Here is a 23726-nt window from a genome sequence, read left to right on the forward strand (position 1 = left end):
TCGCTCTGCTATATTTAGGGGCCCAGGGCCGCCGCGTGAGGCCGGGGGCATTCCAGACCCCCCCATCCACACCTGCTGTTAAAGGGACAGACGCAGGGCCGCACTGGGGGGGGGGGTGGTCTGGCGTGTTCTGCAGCTCATTGCACCCCGTCCGCCGGCGTGAAGTCACCGCTACATGTCGGGGGTGTTGACGGCTCTGGGCGCGAGGGGAGGGGTTCAACGGCGGGAACGAGGGGTACGGGGATAAGCAGTTATGGACGTCGAACGTGTTTTGTGAGCGTTTATTTTTGTAAACATGGAGTTGCTCCGCAATGACAAAAAAAAGACAATCTCAAAAAATCTCACTCAGGACAAAAGCACAGTATCGTCTTTTTTTTTTGTTGGGAAGTTCTTGTAAAGAGCGTCGTAGTTTTCTGTAAATAAATAAATACAAAAAATATACAAAAAAAGTCGCCACCACCAAACCACAAAAGTTTCCCTACTCAAAGTAAAAGATCTCCGCCTCCTTCTCCTTCCAGAAGGCGAAGCTGCGGTCGATGTATTTACAGATCTCCTCGTTGGAGAAGGACGAGATGTCCGTGCCCCCGTTCAGCACCCCCTCGTCGGGCGTGGGGGTCTGCACGATGACCCGAGGCACCTGCCGCACCTCGGGGAGGACCCGCTTCTCCACCGCCGCCTCCGCCGGCGCCGCCGACACCGTCTCCACGGGCACCGCCGCGCTCCCGAAGAAGCGGGTCTTGACGTCGTCGAAGCCGTCCTTCCACTCGCGGCCGCCCCCCTGGATGTCGGTGATGACGGCCTTGTGGAAGTCCCGCACCGTCTCCCAGGTGAAGGAGCCCAGGTGGTCGAACACCTCGAAGCACAGCAGGTGGCGCATCTTCCGCTCGTCGGCGGGCAGCTCCTGCTCCAGGATGTGGAAGTAGCCCAGCATGAAGAGGTCCAGGGTGAGGCTGTCGTAGTCCACCGCCACGCCCTCCATGCGCGGCAGGAACTGCTCCGGGGAGTACAGCACCTGCTGCCGGTGCAGCCTGGGGGGGGGGGGGGGGGACCAGTTAGAGCCGGTTCTCGGGACGCACCGAGCGGTGTTAGTGGTAGTAGTAAAACTGTGTCCTAGAGTACAGTAGTAACACTGTAGGATGCAGTGTTACATTAACTACAGTGAAGTCGGGCTTCTCCACAGTACCAGAGGAGAGAGCAGTGTTACAGAGATTCACAGGTCAGAATACAATACAGCTTTCTAAAGAGGATCCTTGGTATCAGAACTAAAGCACAAAGTCACTCCTCAGTTATTTCTGCAAAAGTTGCTGTCAAAATGACAGCAGTATATTTTTTTAATTTATGGCTGTGTATTTCTGCTCACTTTCCTGTCTGAGATTCATAAAAAACATATTAAAGCGTCTAATTTGGATATTGATTGACCAACCGCTTCTATGAACGAAGGTCCATTCATACGACCGACCAATCGGCTCACACCGTCCCCCGGTGCCCCGCCCACCTGCGTATCTGCCTGGACGGCACACTGGAGATCATGCTCCTCCAGTTGCCCAGCATCTTGTTGACGGCGCCGCGCTGCTTGAAGAAGTGTCCCAGCGAGCTGTCCATCATCGTCTTCTGGGTGAACTCCGCCGTGACCCCGTGACCTTCGGCCGACCCCTCCGCGACCTCGCCCCCCGCCCCGCCGTTCAGCTTCCTCTCGGCGGCGTCGCGGCTCTTCAGCGTGACGGAGTACGCCGACTTCTTCCAGTGGCCGAGGAAGAGGACCACGATGCGCTCCTTCCTCAGGCTGGTGGTCTCCATCACGTCCGGCGTCGCCTCGTCGTAGTCGATGCCCGAGTCGCTGTTGTGGTCCGTCTCCGCAGTGACCGCGCCGTCCCGCACCTTGAGCGGCGGGGGCGGAGCCAGCAGCGGCTCCGCGGCGGCGGGGTCGGTGGCGGGGATGCTGAACGTGACCGACTTGGTCGTCGTGACGGCCTCCTCGTCGTCATCAACGACGACGTCGTTCTCGTCGCCCGGCGCCGCGCTCTGGCTCTCGAAGTTCGACTTGAGCCTCCCGACTGAGACGCCGAACTCGTGGATCTCATCCTCGATCATCTCCCGCCGGCCGCGGGCACCGGTGGCCCGCTCGGGCGCCTCGGAGAACACCGACACCAGCGCCGTGTTGGGCATCTTGCAGTAGGGCTGGTCCGTCAGGTTGCTGAGCAGCAGCGACATGCTCTGCACGATGCCTGAGATGCGGCCGCACCACAGCGGCAGCGGCACCTTGCTGTGGAAGTGGCGGAACTGTGTGTTGACGGTGATGTTGACGATGGGCGCCGGCAGGATGTGGCGCAGCTCCTCGGCCAGCCGCGCCAGCTCCAGCTCGTAGCCCTCGCAGTTCTTCTGCAGCGCCACGTTGGCGATCTGCCGCTCCAGGTACACCAGGTCGGCCTCCGTCAGCAGCTCGCCGAACGGGCCCAGGATGGCGTTGTGGGCCGGGGAGTAGCGCCAGCTCACCTTGGCGTAGCGGCTGCTGCCGTTCTCCTGCAGGGGGGGGGATGACGACGGGGGTCAGGGAGTCTGAGGCGCCACAGGGGCTGACGTTCGCATGTGGAGAGGTGGTGTGTCTTCAGAGCCCGCTCTGTTCGGCGGCTCCACCCGCTAGGGTGCTATCAAAGTAGGTTAAACAGTGGCCAACCACTGGTTGGATTAGTACACATGTTCCCTTGCTACAAAAGGTGGGTGGAGACAGGTGTATGTAGACAAGAATGTAGACAGGTGTGTAGACAGGTATGAAGACGGGTGTGTGTAGCCAGGTGTGTTTAGACAGGTATATGTACATGTATGATGGCGGGTGTGTGTAGCCAGGTGTGTGTAGACAGGTATATATACAGGTGTGTAGATGGGTGCGTGTGTAGAGAGTTGTGTCTACAGGTGAGTTTACAGGTTTGTGTGTGTGTGTAGACGGGTGGGTGTGTCAGACAGGTGTGCAGACAGGTATGTAGGCAGGTGTGTCAAACAGGTGTGTCAGACAGACAGGTGTGTGTAGACCGGTATGTGTCAGACAGGTGTGTAGACAGGTGTGTGTCAGACAGGTGTATAGACAGCTGTGTGTCAGACAGGTGTGTGTCAGACTGGTGTGTAGACAGGTGTGTGTCAGAGAAGTGTGTAGACAGGTGTGTCAGACAGACAGGTGTGTAGACCGGTATGTGTCAGACAGGTGTGTGTCAGACAGGTGTGTGACAGACAGGTGTGTGTAGACCGGTATGTGTCAGACAGGGGTGTGTCAGACAGGTGTGTAGACAGGTGTGTGTCAGACAGGTGTGTCCCCCCGCTCACCCTCCTCCTCTGGTCCTCCTCGTCCAGCAGCCGGGCCTGCAGCTGTCTCACCATCACCTGTCGCTTCCACTCCGCGATGGGCCGCCCCCTCTCGTCGTGGGTGGGCACCAGGTAGTCGATGTCCGACAGGTTGGCCTCCTCCGTCGGGAGCACCACCATCTTGCTCTGGAAGGGGGGAGTCATGGTGACTAGGTGTACTGGGAGTACTTGGTGTACTGGAAGTACTGGGAGTACTGAGTGTACTGGGTGTACTGGAAGTACTGGAAGCATTGGGTGTACTGAAAGTACTGGAAGTACTGGGTGCACTGGGAGTACTGAGTGTACTGGGTGCACTGGAAGTACTGGGTGTACGGCAACAGTACCAGACATGTCTATCAACCAGACCCGACCCCAGGGTGTACTAATTGTACACTCTGGGGTCGTGACCTCACTCAGAATGTTTCGGACTCATAAGCTATAGATAGGACATCTGTGGACATTTATTATTTAGAAACGCTGGAGGCTAAACACCCCTTGTTTACCGACTGCCTCCCCGGGACGCTTATGTACGGGACCGCAGAGACGCTCACCAGCTCTGCGAACGGCTAAAGGCTCACTTGTTCAGAGCTCACCTAGACTCTGCGTAGCCTCTCCCCTCACCCAGCTTACACACTTATTGTGGGGTGTATGTGCACAAAGTTGGGGTTGCTAAGGTTACTTAGATTGGGAGATGCTAGATCGGATCACCCCCCCCCCTGCCCCCACTGTCAGCTCACCCCCTGTCCGGTGAAGACCCCAGACTGCAGGCCGGACTGCTTCACAGCCGTGATGGACTTCATGTTGCCTAGGTTGGCCCCCAGACGGGGGGCCGCAGACTCACTCTGGTCCTGGTCTGGGGCCGCCGGGGCGGAGAGCCGGCCCCGCGTGAACCCCTTCAGGACTACGGGTTAGACAGTACAGAGGTTAAGGAGCAGGTAGGGGTTAGACAGTACAGAGACAGGTCATTAAGGAGCAGGTAGGGGGTTAGACAGTACAGAGACAGGTCATTAAGGAGCAGGTTGGGGTTAGACAGTACAGAGACAGGTCATTAAGGAGCAGGTAGGGGTTAGACAGTACAGAGACAGGTCATTAAGGAGCAGGTAGGGGTTAGACAGTACAGAGACAGGTCATTAAGGAGCAGGTAGGGGTTAGACAGTACAGAGACAGGTCATTAAGGAGCAGGTAGGGGTTAGACAGTACAGAGACAGGTCATTAAGGAGCAGGTAGGGGTTAGACAGTACAGAGACAGGTCATGAAGGAGCAGGTAGGGGTTAGACAGTACAGAGACAGGTCATGAAGGAGCAGGTAGGGGTTAGACAGTACAGAGACAGGTCATTAAGGAGCAGCTAGGGGTTAGACAGTACAGAGACAGGTCATTAAGGAGCAGGTAGGGGTTAGACTGTACAGAGACAGGTCATTAAGGAGCAGGTAGGGGTTAGACAGTACAGAGACAGGTCATTAAGGAGCAGGTAGGGGTTAGACAGTACAGAGACAGGTCATTAAGGAGCAGGTAGGGGTTGGACAGTACAGAGACAGGTCATTAAGGAGCAGGTAGGGGTTAGACAGTACAGAGACAGGTCATTAAGGAGCAGGTAGGGGTTAGAAGTACAGAGACAGGTCATTAAGGAGCAGGTAGGGGTTAGACAGTACAGAGACAGGTCATTAAGGAGCAGGTAGGGGTTAGACAGTACAGACATTAAGGAGCAGGTAGGGGTTAGACAGTACAGAGAAAGGTCACATTCTCACCAGACGTGGCGATGTGGACCTTCTCCATCCTGGAGGCGGTGGTCTTCTCCGGGTGGGCGGGGCCACAGGGTGGGGGCGGGGCCAGGGGGAGGGGCGGGGCAGGAGGGGGGCCCGGGTACTTAGCCTGGGGGGGCTCAAGGTTCTCTGGTTCCTGGTGTGGACAAACAGTCAAAAGCACAATAAATCAAAGAATTAAATTGAAATAAAACAGTTCTGAATCCCAAAGATACATATGTGGGGTGGATTTAAACACAAGATGGATCTGTTGTTTAGTAATCCCACATGGTAAAATAGGGAGTCAAAGGATAAGCTTTAAGATTTAGTTTCAAGACATACTGACCTTTAACCTCTCCATCTGTGTGTCAGTGCTGTGGATCTCAATGCATGGGTCGCTCAGGCCGCGGTAGTAGTCTCCTCTGATTGGCTGCCTGGACGCTGTGGGCGTGTCCGTCCCCTCCTCCTCCTCCTCCTCTTCCTCTTGGTCTGAAGTGATGTCCTGGATGGGTTTGTTGACGTACACTAGCTGGAGGCACAGACGTGAGCACCGTCACACCCTCTGTCTGTGAGCGGTGTACAGGGGCGCCATGTGGCTCAGGACGTAGGGCGGGTTGGCTGGTAACTGGAAGGTCGCTGGTTTGATCCCAGGGCCCAGTTTTTAAAAAAATCTCATCTGGATCAAATTGACCCGGATTTGGAAATCCAATGTTTTGCTATCCAGGATCACCTGATCCATCTTACTTTTATGACACTTTTATGATATGTTTTTCACTGTGATCCAAATACCCCACTTCAGGATAACCAACTGAATCCACCCTTCCAATGGGATCAGGGTAATCCTGTTATTTTGGATCAAATAGATCCCAAACCTAAATTTTGAAAAACCCAAAGGGCAGGCAGGTTTGATCCAGATCAAATGTAAGATCGGATTACATGATCTGATCTTAGTTCGGAATCCCTCTTTTGCTTTAAAAAAAACATTTCCAAGATTTGATCCGATCCGTGATCCGAAATCCCACTGGATTACTTTTGAAAAACTTGGCCCAGAGTATCGAGGTGTCCCTGAGCGAGACGCCTCACCCTCACTGCTCCAGACCAGCTGGCTGTCGCCTTGCATGGTCGCATATATATATATAAGACGCTCATAGACAAGTCATCCGGGGTAGATAGGAGAGGTGTTTAAGGGTACGGTATGTACAGTTCATAATGCTCCACACTCACACTAGACACAAACATGTGGCTACACCTAATAAAGCTGCCCGGCACAATTCTTTCTGAGGACGATGCAACATGATCAAAGGACCGATGGGATGCAAAGAAAAGAGTTCGCCAACATCGAACGTTTACACGTCATTAAAACGGCGATGATAGGTGATAAAAAAGGACATGTTGTGCTGCATCTCACTTCACCGTCATTATCTCCAGGTCGAGGATGTGGGGCTTGGAGCATAACACACGCTCATCATCATCATTATCACCTCCTCCACCTCCTCCTCTTCCTACTTCGTCTCCTCCTACTCCTCCACCCCTTCTCCTCATCCACCACCATCTCCTCCTTCTCTTCCTCCATCTCCTCCTCCTCTTCCTTCTTCATCTCCTGCTATTCCTCCAACCCCTCCTTCTCATTCAACACAATTCCTCCTCCTCCTCCCCATCCAACTCGTTCCCCCCTCCTCCTCCTCTCTACTGAGACGGTGTCCTGACTGGGAAGATCAAATCCAGATCTAACAACACTCACACATCAGTGGTGCGGGCCTCTGCACTTCCTGTCATGCAGAACTTTGATCGTGCACGAGCGCACGGAGGAGGAGAAGAAGGAGGAGCAGGAGGAGGAGTTCAGGAGGAGGTCGAGAAGGAGTAGGAGTTGAGAAGGAGGTGGACGAGGGGGAGAAGTAGGTGGTGGTGGTGGAGGAGGAGGTTGAGATGGTGGAGTAGGTAGTTGAGCATGATGAGTGGTGGAGGGGAAGGAGGAGGTGCCGGAGGAGGAAGAGAAGGAGAGGTGGTGGAGGAGCTGGTGAGGGAGGAGCAGGGTGGAGGAGCTGGTGAGGGAGGAGCAGGGTGGAGGAGCTGGGGAGGGAGGAGCAGGGTGGAGGAGCTGGGGAGGGAGGAGCAGGGTGGAGGAGCTGGGGAGGGAGGAGCAGGGTGGAGGAGCTGGGGAGGGTGGAGCAGGGTGGAGGAGCTGGGGAGGGTGGAGCAGGCTTCCCAGCAGCAACAACCCTTCCTGCAGCAGATGAGTGTTCGACTGGGAAAGGGCGGAGTCCTTCTGCCCCTCAAGGGGACCCTTCTCGGAAGCAGCTCCTCCACCCTGTTCACTCCTCCACCCTGTTCACTCCTCCACCCTGCTATCGCTCCTCCACCCTGTTCACTCCTCCACCCTGTTCACTCCTCCACCCTGCTCTCACTCCTCCACCCTGTTCACTCCTCCACCCTGTTCACTCCTCCACCCTGCTCTCACTCCTCCACCCTGTTCACTCCTCCACCCTGTTATCGCTCCTCCACCCTGTTCACTCCTCCACCCTGTTCACTCCTCCACCCTGTTCACTCCTCCACCCTGTTCACTCCTCCACCCTGTTATCGCTCCTCCACCCTGTTATCGCTCCTCCACCCTGTTCACTCCTCCACCCTGTTCACTCCTCCACCCTGTTATCGCTCCTCCACCCTGTTATCGCTCCTCCACCCTGTTCACTCCTCCACCCTGCTATCGCTCCTCCACCCTGCTATCGCTCCTCCACCCTGCTATCGCTCCTCCACCCTGTTCCCTCCTCCACCCTGTTCACTCCTCCAGCCTGCTCTCACTCCTCCACCCTGTTCACTCCTCCACCCTGTTCACTCCTCCAGCCTGCTCTCACTCCTCCACCCTGTTCACTCCTCCACCCTGCTACATCACACCCAGGAGCCAGCCACCACATTTGGTTTTCATCAGCACCACCATCTCTGTTGCTACGGTGATAGAGACCCCGCCCAACACCCCAGCTCCGTCGTATGACGTCAACAGACGTCGACAATCCTTTATGGACACCTTTCAGAACACATAAAGACTGGTGTGCGCGTACATCAGAACGGTCAGAAATCCACTGAATCGCTTTTATCGAAGAGCACTTAAAATAAGCACATTTGTCTCTGTCGGTACAGTAAGGATGTTCATAGAACCAAGTGCCAAGCACTAACTATCACTAGGTTAACCCATTCCCCGTATACGACACAGGCCGCTAGGATAAGATGCTATACAATGCCAAGTACTATTTTTAAGTGCCAGGACGTACAACATACAATCAGTAAGTAAGAGGGGGTGAAAGGGGGGGGCTAAGCAGATTCTAGATGAACTCTGAACAAGTGAACCTTGAGTCTTTTGCTGCAGGGCCCAGAGATGTGAAGTGTTCGAACCCCTCCTCTGTATGAATAATAACGTCTATTTCTGATGATGAATTGCATGCAGGAATGCACCCGTAGTGAGGGTACATTACACACGTATATACACAGCAACGCCTCACTGTAAATACACGTCCTCTCACACCTCAGTGTCTCTGGGTCCGTTCACCACGTCCGGCTGGAGACGAATGGTTTTAGGCTGAGTACCAACACACACACACACACACACACACACACTCACACACTCACACACACACACACACACACACACACACACACACACACACACACACACACACAAACATACATATACACACACAAGCACACACTCACATATACAAATGCACACACACGCACACTCTCACACAGACAGATAGACACACACACATACACAAATACAGACTAAGCCAACTCACAACCAAGCCAAACCTAATGTTAAACATCAATATTGTACAAGGAACGGCATAAAAAGTAATTGAATAATATTTTTTCCTTTTTCTAGTTAAGGTACATTTACCATCATGTACTCACTACATGTTCTATATTAAATCCATACTGTATATCAATCTCCTTTTCCTGACCCTGATACACATAGACAGAGCAAAAACCACTTTCAATTCCCTAATGGGAGAAATGGACCTCAGGGAATGGAGAATACTGACCTTATAACTCAAGACGAGGAATTAACCTGAAGTCCATCTATCTAAGATAAGATAAGATAAGATAACGATAGCATCTATCTTTATCTTATCTGCCTACAAATGCAGACTGATTATTTTATCTTTCTAACAACCAGTTAACTTTTTTTAACAAAGTAAACAACAAAGACAATAAAACTCACCCTCAAACGTTCGCTCGCCCTTCGACCTCGCCGGTAGAATCTCTCCGTCGCGCCGCGACCAAACCGACCCCCAAACACTCCCCCCTCCTCTCGCCCCGTACCTCGCTCGCTCCGCCACCCGGTCGAGAGAGAGCACCTGCAGATCAGAGACACCCTCGCCTCGCCCTACGACACGGTCTCTGTGTCGCCGCCAAGGGCTAGCGGGCAATAACCAATAACCGGGCGCCGGGAGTGGGTGTCAATAATTAACGGGCGGGGATAGGGTGGCGTAATGTCCCTAATGCACGGACTCAGTGGAGCGCCATGTGGCAGCGGGATCGCCGGACGTCAGGGCAGCTGGACGACACTTTATCCAGCCCTCCCCCGCTGTTTCCACTGTTCCCACTGAACCCAGGAGCACCGGAGATGGGCTGTAAGAGGAGCGCGCGCTGGCACCGTCCATCATCAGCACAATGGTGTGGGGACCAGAGCCCCTCCGCACGGATTAGGGACGGAGCACGGTGGGGTATTGATCGGATGTCCGTGCAGTGCCCTGGGGACATAACAGTTAGTGTCGTGGATACGACTTAGTATGCAGGAAAGTATTGATCGGGGATTGATCCGCTTCAGGTCATAACCAATTAGATCAGTGATTCGTGATTCTGAGATTCAAACTTTGCATCGTTCAACATCTCCTCCGATGTCAGATTAAAGGCACAGACTTGGTATTGTGATAAAGGAGTGTGCACATATATCAACTCATCATCTTCCTCTATTTATCAGACGAGTATAAGTTACCGCCTGGATCAACTGTAGACACAGCCAAGGTTTAATGAGACAGAGCATCTACTGTCAGGTGAAGTTGGTATTAAACAACAGAGAATCGATTGTGTGTATTCATCTCAGAGGATGTGTTCTGTTGAAGTGTGTATTAATCACAGACGATGTGTTGTGTGGTGAAGTGTGTATTAATCACAGAGGAAGTGTTGTGTGTTGAAGTGTGTATTAATCACAGTGTGTGTTGAAGTGTGTATTAATCACAGAGGATGTGTTGTGAAGTGTGTATTAATCACAGAGTCTGTGTTGTGAAGTGTGTATTAATCACAGAGTCTGTGTTGTGTGGTGAAGTGTGTATTAATCACAGAGTCTGTGTTGTGAAGTGTGTATTAATCACAGAGGATGTGTTGTGTGGTGAAGTGTGTATTAATCACAGAGGAAGTGTTGTGTGGTGAAGTGTGTATTAATCACAGAGGAAGTGTTGTGTGGTGAAGTGTGTATTAATCACAGAGGAAGTGTTGTGTGGTGAAGTGTGTATTAATCACAGAGGAAGTGTTGTGTGGTGAAGTGTGTATTAATCACAGAGGAAGTGTTGTGTGGTGAAGTGTGTATTAATCACAGAGGTGTGTTGTCGTGCAGGCCTCTGGTATGGCGGTCTCATTAGCAGCCGTGTGTTTGGCAGCGGGTGTTTGGGCGTTGTAATAAAGCGTGACCACAGTGTCAGATGACCCCGGCCAGCGCCTCATCCCAAACAACAACAAACCTTATTTAAAGTTTCCGAGAGCAATCAGCCCTTTCCTTCCATCGCCCCAGCCCGAAGTCACCTGAGATGAACCGAAATTCTAAAGAAGTTTCCTGGCCCTGAGTGTTATGTGGTTTCTAGGCTGATGACACTATCGCTTACTCAATCCCTCAACCCCAGCTTGAACCGTCCCGTTCGGTCCTGTCAGCTCCAACGTAAAGGACCGCTAAGTGTCATTAGGGCGAGGGTAGGCTATTTACACTTGCATTTAGATTGAGGGCTTTTAGCAACGCTTATATCCAACGCGACTTACAATCAGTACATTTAGCATACAGAGAAAGTATCTAATTGATTAATTATTTGTCAGAAGAAAAGAGAAACAACAATATATCGCTGTCGGTACAGTAGGCCTAAGGATGTTGATAGAATCCAGTGCCAAGCACTAACAATCGCTAGGTTAACCTATTCCTCCTATGCAACAAAGTTAACTAGGATAAGATGCTACACGATGCTATGTACTATATTTAAGTCAAAGACGTACAACATACAATACATATATTTATTTAAGAAGCCTTTTTGGTCATATTTGTTCGAATTCTCTTTTCATCCGGACTTCAATTAATAAATCGAATGCTGAAACAAAAAATATATCAAGTCCGTTATCTTTGGCTGCTGAAGGCCGCTGATAGGCTAGCTAGTCCGGTGTTTTGGGGGCGTGGCTTTTGTGGGAGATCTAGGGGGAGGGGGCAGATCTTTCAGTTGGATGCTTAAAAAAAATCGAGCTTCCTGTAAATTCTAGATACTTCTAGATACGTCTCTACAAAGTGTCTTTGTTATCTCCTTGCCTCTCCACAATCTTTATTGAGACACATGAAGGAATGGTCGTTATAGTTAATCAACAAAGATACAATCAATTAATAAAATCCTACTTTGTATTCCTAACCTACTATAACAGTCTGTTTCTACGATTCCTATGGCTACTCTGCACTCTCTCCAGTTGTGTTTTAACTAGGCTTGTTCTCAGCCTTTTCTTAGAAGTGGCTTCAGACGAAAGAACCTGATAGGGCGGCTTCATGTCAGCAGTATCCCTGCAGCGACACAGGTTCCACTCCGACCTGTGGTCCTATGGATCATGTCCTTCCCTCCCCTCTCAGCCTCCCTCCTGCCCGTCTTACCTGTCCTGTCCTTAAGGGCACAACAAAGCCCATAAGAATATATCTACAAAAGATAAGTAAAATGACGAAATGTCTAAGTGTCAATGTGTGGCTTTTACTGGTGGTGGGAAGTACAGGGACAAGCCGAGACCTTGTAGCATTACTACAAGTACCTACAAGAACCGTGTGGATAACTTCATGTACCTTGTTATCTCCAAGTACCTACAGGTACCTTGTGGATCACTACAGGTACCTTGCTATCTACAAGTACCTTGTATTTTTACAAAAGTAATAGTCCTCTTTTCTCTTCCAGACTCCCTGCACTCACAGGCAAACTAAAAAAAACAAACACAAATATCGAGCGTACTCTGCATAAACCGGAAAACTCCTGGAAAAGTGCGTCCAACACTTCCCTGGAAGGGCTCTTAAGAAGCCAACAGCAACAAAAACATAAAAAACGAGGAGCAAGCATTTTGTTGATCTGGTTGCAGCTGTTTGGAGGAGTGGAGTGTGGGGGGGGGGGGGGGGGGGATGGCGACCTTGTAATAAGTAAACCCAACAGGGAGACACACCCCCTCCGCCGCTGCCGGGAAACGACACGGTCAGACGGACACTTAAGAAGTGACCTGTTGAGTGACAGAGCGGTGTACAACCGCTGCAAAACACGGGCACAATGTAATTAACATGACCAGCGGTGTTGGTTGAACAAACCACGCTGATTCTCAGAGCCCGAGACGCAAGGAACACGCCGTTAACGTTGGAGCACGAAATAATAAAAATCACTCAATGAGAGCGTTTCCACAGAACTACACCATATTATAATAATCTATTCAGCGATGTGGGTAAAGAATTTAGATGTACAGAAATATACATTCTGATTTTACCTCTTGGTTCCCGACTCGTAGGCAGGCCAGGACTAGGTGTGCCCGGAACACGGCCTGGGGTTTCAAACATATTCCTGAGATTGGTTACCAACATAATTGGCGCTATTGATAATTCGTTATAGATGATTATTTGGCGCCCTTCCTCTGTTTCAATACGTATTTACCAAATAATGCAATCGTCTGCCGGATTTCTATGAGGCTGTATACATGTGTTGATTAAATAATGAGATAATTTGTGATGATTTAAAAGTCTGCAGTGTGTTAAATATTTTTAAAATCGCTAATAACCTAATGAATAATGTAATAATGTGTGTGATATCTTACGTACTCAAGCCCTGTAACTCTAAATGGATGCGTGTCGTTTCTGGTCAGGACAGTGTTGGACCTGAGGCCTAAAAACCTGAGGAACACAACGGCTCCCTGAGAGGACCTTACAACACGTTCACGGTCGTAACATCGTGTACACCTACTCAGCCCGGCGTGCCAAGAACATAAAACACATTCTGCTTGTTCACAGCTTTGTGTTTTGTTTGCTCTGAGGTCATTTCCACCTCCTAGGAGCGTCCGCACGTAGCCACAGCGCTGCGCCAAGAATCATTTAGAAAGCATTAAGTTCACGCGCCTCCTCATCCAAACGTAATCAGCGTGACTTCCTCTGCCGATCATAAACCACCGGGCTGACGTCCGCGAGCCCGGTCGCGCCGGAAGGCTAATGCGTGCAGTCGACCAATCAAAACATCCCGACTCGTGGGTTTCCGCTGCCCTCGTGTAACGCCCCCCCCCCCGGAGCGACCCAGCTGCTGACAGGGGTGGATCACGGTGCGTCGAGTCCCTCTGGGTCACATCCCGGCCCCCCTGGGTTCAGTACCGGCTCTACGTCAGACTCGGGAGGTGACAAACGCCCTTTTCATGGGCTCCAAGGAAAATGTAACCTTAATTATTATTTCAGGAAATCATAAAAGATTGGAATTTAATATTCCCACACAGGAAAGGTGGGTGCACGAGCAGAAAGTACTGCAGCGTGGCCGAATTATATTTAGTTTTAATCTTATAATGAAATAAATCTTGAAACCGTATCTGTGTGCGCATTATGAGCCCTCTCTTGTTTTAAAGAGCACGGATCCTGAGCCTATTTTGAGGAGCGATTCTAAACACACTTTGCCAAGAAAGAGTATCCTGTTGGTACTCTGGACAACATGACGCTGAGCAACGACAAGTGACAAGCAGGAGGCCGTCCAAGTGCTGGCGGAATAACCACACACACACACACACACACACACACACACACACCAACCTCAACTGCCAACACGCACACACAATAAAGTGTGTGATGCCTGATGACATCCTGCTCCCGGGCGGGGGGAGCGAGAGAGGAGGGAGGGGGGAGGAGAGGGGAGGAGGGGGAGGGAGGGATAGGGTTGCCGGTTCCAGGCACCAGAACGGTGAAAACGGTGTAACAGAAGCTGCTGGATCTCATAACAGGCCTTGTAGCCCCAGGCCTGCGCACCCGAGCCCGGTGGAGAGGGTAACCGATAGGCCTGTTGCGGCCTGGCAGCGCAGCGCGGCGGCGGCGGGCCTGGCGCGGCCGCTACAGCCCCGTGCTAATTAGCCTCCCATTGTTGTCGCGGGGTAATTCAGAAGAGACACCGTCACTAGCTCCTCGTCTCCTCGCCTTCTAGTGGCTGAGGACAGGTGTTATGAGGGGACAGGACGAATGCTCCTCGCCTTACTCCCCCTCCTCCTCCTCCTCCTCCTCCTCCTCCATTTCCAACTACTCCAACTCATCCTACTCCACCTCCTCTTCCCTCTGCAACTCCTACTCTTCCTCCTCCTCCTCCTCCTCTTCCACCTCCTCCTCCTCCTCCTGCTCTTCCTCCTGCTCCTTCTCCTCCACCTCCTCCTGCTCTTCCTCCTCCTCCTCCCTCTGCAACTCCTAGTCCTCTTCCTCCTCCTCCTCCTCCTCTCTAGTCTCTTATTCATGGTTCCTATTGGCTAGCTTGGCGGCATGGCGCTGCATGCTAACTGAGTGTGAGGGGCCCGGTGTTTTCCAGTGAGGGGACAGAGCGTTATCTCCCCTCCGACTCCCCCACCTCGCTGGGCTGATGTTATCTCACCACAGCGTGGATGATTGGACCACACCACCATCCTTCTTTCGCGCTTTCAAAACTCAAAAGTTGCCCAACACAGCCCCAGATTAAACTCCTTCCTGTGTCTAAGAGGAGGGGGATTTATACAGAACTTTAAACGCATCAAAGAGAGAGTCGGAAACACCTGTCTGAATTAATCATACCGCCTCACCTGTGAGTCCTTCTGGCTGAGGGCGCTTCTGCCAAACCTACACATAAACACAGGCGACAGGCTATAACAGACACCACGCGTATACATTCAGCAGGTCTACATTCACATACGTCCCGTATTTACCTCCTGGCGGGCTCCCTGTCCAGCGTGGCGCGCCCGCAGCAGACGCTCTGACGACACGGAAACACTAACCGGGGCAGCGAGTGGAGGCGTGCGGCGCGGGACAAAGGAGCGAGGAGACACGCCAGAGACGCTAACTACAGCCCGTAACGCCCTATTAACCACCGCCAGCCACTTCAGCAGCCTCTCACACACGAGAGCCACTCAGGGAGACGCTATTCAGCCCCTTAGAGACGCTCTTATTGTGAAGTGGCCGACAGTGACCACAGAGACAGGTCACTAAGGAGCAGGCAGTGGTTAGACAGTACAGAGACAGGTCATTAAGGAGCAGGTAGGGGTTAGACAGTACAGAGACAGGTCATTAAGGAGCAGGTAGGGGTTAGACAGTACAGAGACAGGTCATTAAGGAGCAGGTAGGGGTTAGACAGTACAGAGACAGGTCATTAAGGAGCAGGTAGGGGTTAGACAGTACAGAGACAGGTCATTAAGGAGCAGGTAGGGGTTAGACAGTACAGAGACAGGTCATTAAGGAGCAGGTGGGGGTTAAACAGTACAGAGACAGGTCATTAAGGAGGGGGTAAGGGTTAGACAGTACAGAGACAGGTCATTAAGGAGCAGGTAGGGGTTAGACAGTACAGAGACAGGTCATTAAGGAGCAGGCAGGGGTTAGACAGTACAGAGACAGGTCATTAAGGAGCAGGTAGGGGTTAGACAGTACAGAGACAGGTCATTAAGGAGCAGGCAGGGGTTAGACAGGACAGAGACAGGTCATTAAGGAGCAGGTAGGGGTTAGACAGTACAGAGACAGGTCATTAATGAGCAGGCAGGGGTTAGACAGTACAGAGACAGGTCATTAAGGAGCAGGTAGGGGTTAGACAGTACAGAGACAGGTCATTAAGGAGCAGGTAGGGGTTAGACAGTACAGAGACAGGTCATTAAGGAGCAGGTAGGGGTTAGACCGTACAGAGACAGGTCATTAAGGAGCAGGTAGGGGTTAGACAGTACAGAGACAGGTCATTAAGGAGCAGGTAGGGGTTATAGTACAGAGACGGGTCATTAAGGAGCAGGTAGGGGTTAGACAGTACAGAGACAGGTCATTAAGGAGCAGGCAGGGGTTAGACAGTACAGAGACAGGTCATTAAGGAGCAGGTAGGGGTTAGACAGTACAGAGACAGGTCATTAAGGAGCAGGTAGGGGTTAGACAGTACAGAGACAGGTCATTAAGGAGCAGGTAGGGGTTAGACAGTACAGAGACAGGTCATTAAGGAGCAGGTAGGGGTTAGACAGTACAGAGACAGGTCATTAAGGAGCAGGTAGGGGTTAGACAGTACAGAGACAGGTCCCTACGGAGCAGGTAGGGGTTGGACAGTACAGAGACAGGTCATTAAGGAGCAGCTAGGGGTTAGACAGTACAGAGACAGGTCATTAAGGAGCAGGTAGGGGTTAGACAGTACAGAGACAGGTCATTAAGGAGCAGGTAGGGGTTAGACAGTACAGAGACAGGTCCCTACGGAGCAGGTAGGGGTTGGACAGTACAGAGACAGGTCATTAAGGAGCAGCTAGGGGTTAGACAGTACAGACACAGGTCATTAAGAGAAAGCAGAATTTACACATTTCCATCGTAATCCCAACAAACTAGCTGTTTTAATAGTCAACGGGCCGACATGGAAATAATCCACTTTGGATGTCTTGTCCTCTATGAGAAACAGCTGAGAGAGTAACTCTACCTGTACGCATCCTGGAGCAAATGTCCCCGAGCCCCAACCTGCCCTTTACCGACATAGCTCTCAAACGCACCATGTTGCTTTAGATGAGTGATCAAACACTACTCTAGATGAAGGGTAGATGAGAGGCCTTCTGGATGAAGGATGACAGGTCAGACAGAGAACACTACTCTAGATGAAGGGTAGATGAGAGGCCTTCTAGATGAAGGATGACAGATCAGACAGAGAACACTACTCTAGATGAAGGGTAGATGAGAGGCCTTCTGGATGAAGGATGACAGGTCAGACAGAGAACACTACTCTAGATGAAGGGTAGATGAGAGGCCTTCTAGATGAAGGATGACAGATCAGACAGAGAACACTACTCTAGATGAAGGGTAGATGAGAGGCCTTCTGGATGAAGGATGACAGGTCAGACAGAGAACACTACTCTAGATGAAGGGTAGATGAGAGGCCTTCTGGATGAAGGATGACAGGTCAGACAGAGAACACTACTCTAGATGAAGGGTAGATGAGAGGCCTTCTGGATGAAGGATGACAGATCAGACAGAGAACACTACTCTGGATGAAGGGTAGATGAGAGGCCTTCTGGATGAAGGATGACAGGTCAGACAGAGAACACTACTCTGGCCGTGGGGCGGTCTTACGTTGGCCTGGACGTTGCGGAGGTAGCGGGCGCAGTCATAATGCCCGTTGTACTCGGCCAGGTCCGCTGCGGTGAAGCCATCGATGTCCTGCTCAGAGCTGTCGGCCAGGCCGGCCAGGAGCACCTTACAGGACTGGGGGAGAGACACCTTCATCACCCTCATCTTCGTACATAACGTCAGCATCATAGTCCAAATTATCATCGCCATCATCCATTTTTTTTCATCTTCATCATCCTCATCATAGTGGATATTATCATCATCATCATCATCATCATCTTCACCACCATCCATGTGTTATCATCATCATCCTCATCATAGTCAAGATCATCATCATCATCAGCACCATCCATGTGCTATCATCATCCTCATTCATTCATTATCATCTTCACCATCCATTAATCATCTTCACCATCAACATCATCCTCATCCTCATTCTTCGTGCGTGTGCCCCGACCTCCAGCTCTCCGTTCTCCGCGGCGTCGTGGAGCGGCGTGCCTCCCCAATAGTCCCGGGTGACCTTTGACCCCAGGTGGAGCAGCGTCTCCAGCAGGCGACGGTGCCCCCTGCTGGCGGCGAAGTGCAGCGCGGTCGCCCCCTCCCGGTCCTGGCAGCACAGGCTGAGGTCGGTGAAGGTGGCCTGGGGGGGGGGGTTAGGGGACGCACACGCTGGGGTCTTCACTCAGGTTAATCTCAGATGAAGACTTTATTCATCTATTGATTGTTATTTAATGTCTTATGTATTTATTCGTTATGTGTGGAAACGCAATTCGATATGCTTCAGAAAAGGAACATTTGAAACATTGAGGTCCTGTGGGGCTTAACTGGAGGACCAATGCCTTGCTCTACCAGTTAAGCCAGACCGGGAATCAACCCCCTAAGCCTAGCATTGTGAGTGCCTTGCTATGCAAGGCACTCACAATGCTAGGCTAAGGGGTTTGATTCCCGGTCTGGCTTAACTGGTAGAGCAAGGCCTTAACTCTGCCAGGGGTCACTCATGACACTTTGGATGCATCCACCGATGTCCTCCCTCAATATGTTGTGTGTATGATCTGCTTTGTGTAGTGGTCGTTGCCGTGTTGTGCGTTGTAAATAAAGCTGTGTGTGTTTGAAGGGACGGACCAGCCAGACCACCAGCGCGTGGTGCCCCGTGTGCGTGGCGGCGTGCAGGACACTCATGCCGTCGTGGGCCCTCAGGTGAGTGCTGGCCCCGCCCACCCGCACCAGGTACTCCACCACGGGCAGGTGACCCTCCTGGCACGCCAGGTAGAGGGGCGTGGCCCCCAGCCGGGTCTGGAGGTTCACACACCTGGAGGGGGGGGGGGGGGGGGGAAGAGAGAGAGAGAGAGAGAGAGAGAGAGAGAAAGAGAGAAAGAGAGAAAGAGAGAAAGAGAGAAAGAGAGAAAGAGAGAAAGAGAGAAAGAGAGAGAGAGAGAGAGAGAGAGAGAGAGAGAGAGAGAGAGAGAGAGAGAGAGAGAGAGAGAGAGGAAATGGAAAGAGGAAAAAGGAGAGAGGGAAATCAGAGGCATCACTTAAAACGATACATATAGATAAGATAGATGGAGAAAGTCTGAGAAAGAGATGCAGTGAGAGAGAGAGCATAATAGATGTGCAACAGACACACAGACGGATAGATAAATCCAGACCACGTGTTCATTCCCTTTCTACTTCTCATTTGTCTGTCTTCATTGATGTCTGCATCAAAGTCTACAGTTTTATATTTTCCGTTCATCCCATAAGGTCCCTCTGAGACCGGCCTTTGACGGCCGAGTGGAAACGCAGCCGACCACACTGGATATGACTCTGGCGTTTAGCGGCGGTGAATAATGGATGTGTGGCAGAGCAGCTGACCCCGGCCCCGGGCGGCGAGGGGCCCGGTATTCCTTTACGTACGCTCGGGCCCGCATGTCAGGGATCCCGGCGGCGCCCGGCCATGCATTATTCAGCCAGGCATGATGCCATCTGTGATGTGGTGACCCCAGCGCCCCGGAGCCCGGGTACGGTGCGCCGGGACCGACCCGGGAGGGCGGGACGCAGCGCTGGGACACGGCTAATCACCAGGGAGGCTCAGGGGGGAGGGGGAGAGGGAGGGGAGAGGGGGGGGGGGAGGGGGGAGGGGGGAGGGGGGAGAGGGGGGAGGGGGGAGAGGGGAGAGAGGGGGAGAGGGGAGAGGGAGGGAGGAGAGGGGGAGAGGGGAGAGAGGGGAGAGGGATGGAGGAGAGGGGGAGAGGGGAGAGGGAGAGGGGGGGAGGGGGGAGAGGGGAGAGGGAGAGGGGGGGAGGGGGGGAGAGGGGGAGAGGGGAGAGGGAGGGAGGAGAGGGGGAGAGGGGAGAGAGGGGAGAGGGATGGAGGAGAGGGGGAGAGGGGAGAGGGGGAGGGGGGGAGGGGGGAGAGGGGAGAGGGAGAGGGGGGGAGGGGGGAGAGGGGGAGAGGGGAGAGGGAGGGAGGAGAGGGGGAGAGGGGAGAGAGGGGAGAGGGATGGAGGAGAGGGGGAGAGGGGGAGAGGGGGAGAGGGAGGGAGGAGAGGGGGAGAGGGGGGAGAGGGGGGAGGAGAAGGGGGAGAGGGGGGAGGTTGGAGAGGGGAGGAGAAGGGGGAGGTTGGAGAGGGGAGAGGAGATGGGGGAGGGGGAGAGGGAGAGGGTAGAGGGGGGAGGGGAGGGGAGGGGGGAGGTTGGAGAGGGGAGAGGAGATCGTCCCATAGGGAGGGTTGCGTTTCACACAATACACAGACTTCCTGAGCCAACAATGGAGCTCAATCATCTCTGAGTGCCCGTCCCGCTGAAGCCAATTTGGAGAGCATCGCGCTATAGGAGGATCGGCATGGCGGTTTCAGTGTTCTCCCAGCGTGAACAACGTACCCTTACACATACATGGACCCCTGCCTCACCACACGATGTACCAGTTACCAGCCGGAGAGTCTATGGCTAGTGTGGTTGGCTCCCAGCCAAAAGGTCCTGGGTTTGATGCCCAATGTCAGCAGTCTAACCTGTAGTCCTTAACGACCTGTCTCTGTACTGTCTAACCCCTACCTGCTCCTTAATGACCCGTCTCTGTACTGTCTAACCCCTACCTGCTCCTTAATGACCTGTCTCTGTACTGTCTAACCCTTACCTGCTCCTTAATGACCTGTCTCTGTACTGTCTAACCCCTACCTGCTCCTTAATGACCTGTCTCTGTACTGTCTAACCCCTACCTGCTCCTTAATGACCTGTCTCTGTACTGTCTAACCCCTACCTGCTCCTTAACCTCTGTACTGTCTAACCCCTACCTGCTCCTTAATGACCTGTCTCTGTACTGTCTAACCCCTACCTGCTCCTTAATGACCTGTCTCTGTACTGTCTAACCCCTGCCTGCTCCTTAATGACCCGTCTCTGTACAGTCTAACCCCTACCTGCTCCTCAATGACCTGTCTCTGTACTGTCTACCCCCTACCTGCTCCTTCTTGACCTCTCTGTACTGTCTAACCCCCACCTGCTCCTTAATGATATGTATCATTCTGAACTTACTGTACGTCTCTGTAGTTAAAAGCTGTTTGCTAAATGAATATATAGCAAAAAGCAAACCAAATTAACATTTTCAGAAATGTCTTTCTGCTACTGGTTAAGGTGGTAGCATCAAATCCAATAAATAAGAGAGGATCAGACAATGTCTGAATAACATTGTTAACGAGCTATGTGTCAGCTAAGGAGCGGTATGTCGGTTAACGAGCAGTATATCAGTTAACGAGCGGTATCTGAGTTAACGAGGGGTGTATGTAGGCGGCGTGTCTGTCTTGTTCCATGTCACTGTGGACGCGGGGCGTCTCAGTGATCCGAGGGGTTTACGAGGCTGTACCTGTCGTGTTTACACAAGGATCAAGTTGATAACTCACCAAACGCACCCGAGGCTGCAGACTCACCGCCTACCACCTAACGTTTGGTCTTAATCCCCCTCAAGAATTCACCAAGCTCACGTTGGGTGGAATTCATTAAAACTGTTTCTGCACCCTAGAGTCAAAACACATCAGAGATTTGGCGTAGGGAGGGAAGGAGGGAGGGAGAGAGAGAATAGAGAGGAGAGAGGGAGGGAGGGAGGGAGGGAGGGAGGGGGAGGGGGAGGGAGGGAGGGAGGAAAGAGGAGGGAGGGGGGGGGAGGGAGGGGGGGAGGGAGGGAGGGAGGGGGAGAGGGAAGTGGAGAGGGAGGGAGGGAGGGAGTAAAGAGGAGAGAGGGAGGGAGGGAGAGAGGGAGGGGGAAGGGGAGAGGGAGGGAGGGAATGAGTGAGAGAGTGAGTAAGGGAGGGAGAGAGAGAGGAGGGGGGGAGAGAGTGAGTGAGTGAGTAAGTGAGGGAGGGAGTTATGGAGGGAGGGAGGGAGGGAGGGAGCAGAGAAGGATCGTGGCTTCGTCAGTTTTCTCCCTCTCTCTTCACCCCTCTGGAGCCTGCCTACCTGCCGCTCTAACATAGTGTTCCCTGCCTCGTCCCGTGAGCCTCCAGACCCCCCCGCCCCCCGCTGTGAGCCTCCGGGCCCCCCCGCCCCGCCCTGGAGCCGGGGCCTCACCCCGGGGAGTGGCGCAGCAGCAGCTCCAGGCAGGCCAGGTCCCCCTTGGCGGCGGCGTAGTGGGCGGCCACCGCCCCGCAGTTGGTCTCCAGGACGCTGAGACGCCCCCCCGCCGCCAGCAGCCACTCCACCACCGCCAGGCAGCCGAACCGCACGGCCAGGTGCAGCGCCGTGGCCCCCGACGCGTCCTGGGCCTGGGGGGGACAAGGCCACATGGTAGGGGTTAGACAGTACAGAGACAGGTCATTAAGGAGCAGGTAGGGGTTAGACAGTACATAGACAGGTCATTAAGGAGCAGGTAGGGGTTAGACAGTACAGAGACAGGTCATTAAGGAGCAGGTAGGGGTTAGACAGTACAGAGACAGGTCATTAAGGAGCAGGTAGGGGTTAGACAGTACAGAGACAGGTCATTAAGGAGCAGGTAGGGGTTAGACAGTACAGAGACAGGTAGGGGTTAGACAGTACAGAGACAGGTCGTTAAGGAGCAGGTAGGGGTTAGACAGTACAGAGACAGGTCGTTAAGGAGCAGGTAGGGGTTAGACAGTACAGAGACAGGTCATTAAGGAGGGTGTAGGGGTTAGACAGTACAGAGACAGGTCATTAAGGAGCAGGTAGGGGTTAGACAGTACAGAGACAGGTCGTTAAGGAGCAGGTAGGGGTTAGACAGTACAGAGACAGGTAGGGGTTAGACAGTAGAGTCGTTAAGCAGCAGCTCGGGGTTAGACAGTAAAGAGACAGGTCGTTAAGCAGCAGCTCGGGGTTAGACAGTACAGAGACAGGTCATTCAGGAGCAGGTAGGGGTTAGACAGTAGAGAGTCGTTAAGCAGCAGCTCGGGGTTAGACAGTACTCCTCACCTCCAGATCGCAGCCCCCCTGCTCCACCAGCCACTGCAGCTCCCTGACGTGCCCGGTGGCAGCGGCGTCGTGGGCGGGCGTGGCGCGGTTCAGCGCCCGCTCGTCCGCCGCCAGCCCCATCTCCGTCACCAGGAAGCGCAGGCAGTCCAGGCGGCCGCAGCGCGCGGCGTGGTGCGCCAGCCCCGCCCCCTGGGCGTCGCTGATGGCGGGGGTCAGATGGTCCGCGGCGGCCAGCTCCCTGAGCGCCGCCAGGTCACCGACGCGCGCCGCGTGGATGGCCCGGTGCAGCACCATCGCGGGACGGGCCGCGCAACACCAGCATGCAGGCTCCCTGCCTCTGGTTTAGCAGGTAGGCTAGCTGCCTCTGGATTAGCTCCTAGGATAGCGCCCTCTGGATTAGCTCCTAGGCTAGCGCCTTTTGGATTAGCTCCTATGCTAGCGCCCTCTGGATTAGCTCCTAGGCTAGTGCCCTCTGGATTAGCTCCTAGACTAGCACCCTTTGGATCAGCTCCTAGGCTAGCACCCTTTGGATCAGCTCCTAGGCTAGCTGTCACTGACTTAGCACGCAGGCGAGGTGCCTCTGGCCCAGAAGGTAGGTGAGGTGTGTCCCTCTTAGTGCCCAGCTGACCGAGTCAGTCCCAGGCTCTCTGCATCCGTCCGGCTCTCAGGTTAGGGACCACAGACTGGCTGGCTCTCCTCTCCCTCCAGTCTCTGACACCCCTCCAGCG

The 23726-nt window shown here is 53.1% G+C and overlaps 1 protein-coding gene across 1 annotated transcript; it reads right to left on the reverse strand.

The window, feature by feature from the left end:
* Window positions 1-285: 285 nt before the first annotated feature.
* On the reverse strand, window positions 286-23292 carry espnla (espin like a). The gene is made up of 13 exons (XM_056604204.1): window positions 22999-23292; window positions 22144-22337; window positions 18731-18917; window positions 18066-18248; window positions 17612-17743; window positions 15244-15290; window positions 15121-15157; window positions 5420-5602; window positions 5080-5122; window positions 4071-4234; window positions 3316-3480; window positions 1496-2520; window positions 286-1028 (listed from the first exon to the last, which is right to left on the reverse strand). Exons 1-13 carry the CDS (start codon window positions 23290-23292, stop codon window positions 479-481), a joined length of 3204 nt encoding a protein of 1067 aa, XP_056460179.1. The 3' UTR covers window positions 286-478.
* Window positions 23293-23726: the final 434 nt, after the last annotated feature.

This window comes from Gadus chalcogrammus, chromosome 12 (genome assembly GCF_026213295.1).
Source record: "Gadus chalcogrammus isolate NIFS_2021 chromosome 12, NIFS_Gcha_1.0, whole genome shotgun sequence".
In the NCBI taxonomy this organism is placed as follows: Eukaryota; Metazoa; Chordata; class Actinopteri; order Gadiformes; family Gadidae; genus Gadus; species Gadus chalcogrammus.

What these genes read in the sequence shown, in the direction of transcription:
- espnla (XM_056604204.1), bottom strand. Translation starts at nt 23,292, where the DNA reads ATGGTGCTGCACCGGGCCATCCACGCGGCGCGCGTCGGTGACCTGGCG. An exon ending in AGGGGGGCTGCGATCTGGAG is followed by an intron (nt 22,338 to 22,998) that starts GTGAGGAGTACT and finishes TGTCCCCCCCAG; the next exon opens with GCCCAGGACGCGTCGGGGGC. An exon ending in TCAGCCAGAAGGACTCACAG is followed by an intron (nt 5,603 to 15,120) that starts GTGAGGCGGTAT and finishes CTGTGCCTCCAG; the next exon opens with CTAGTGTACGTCAACAAACC.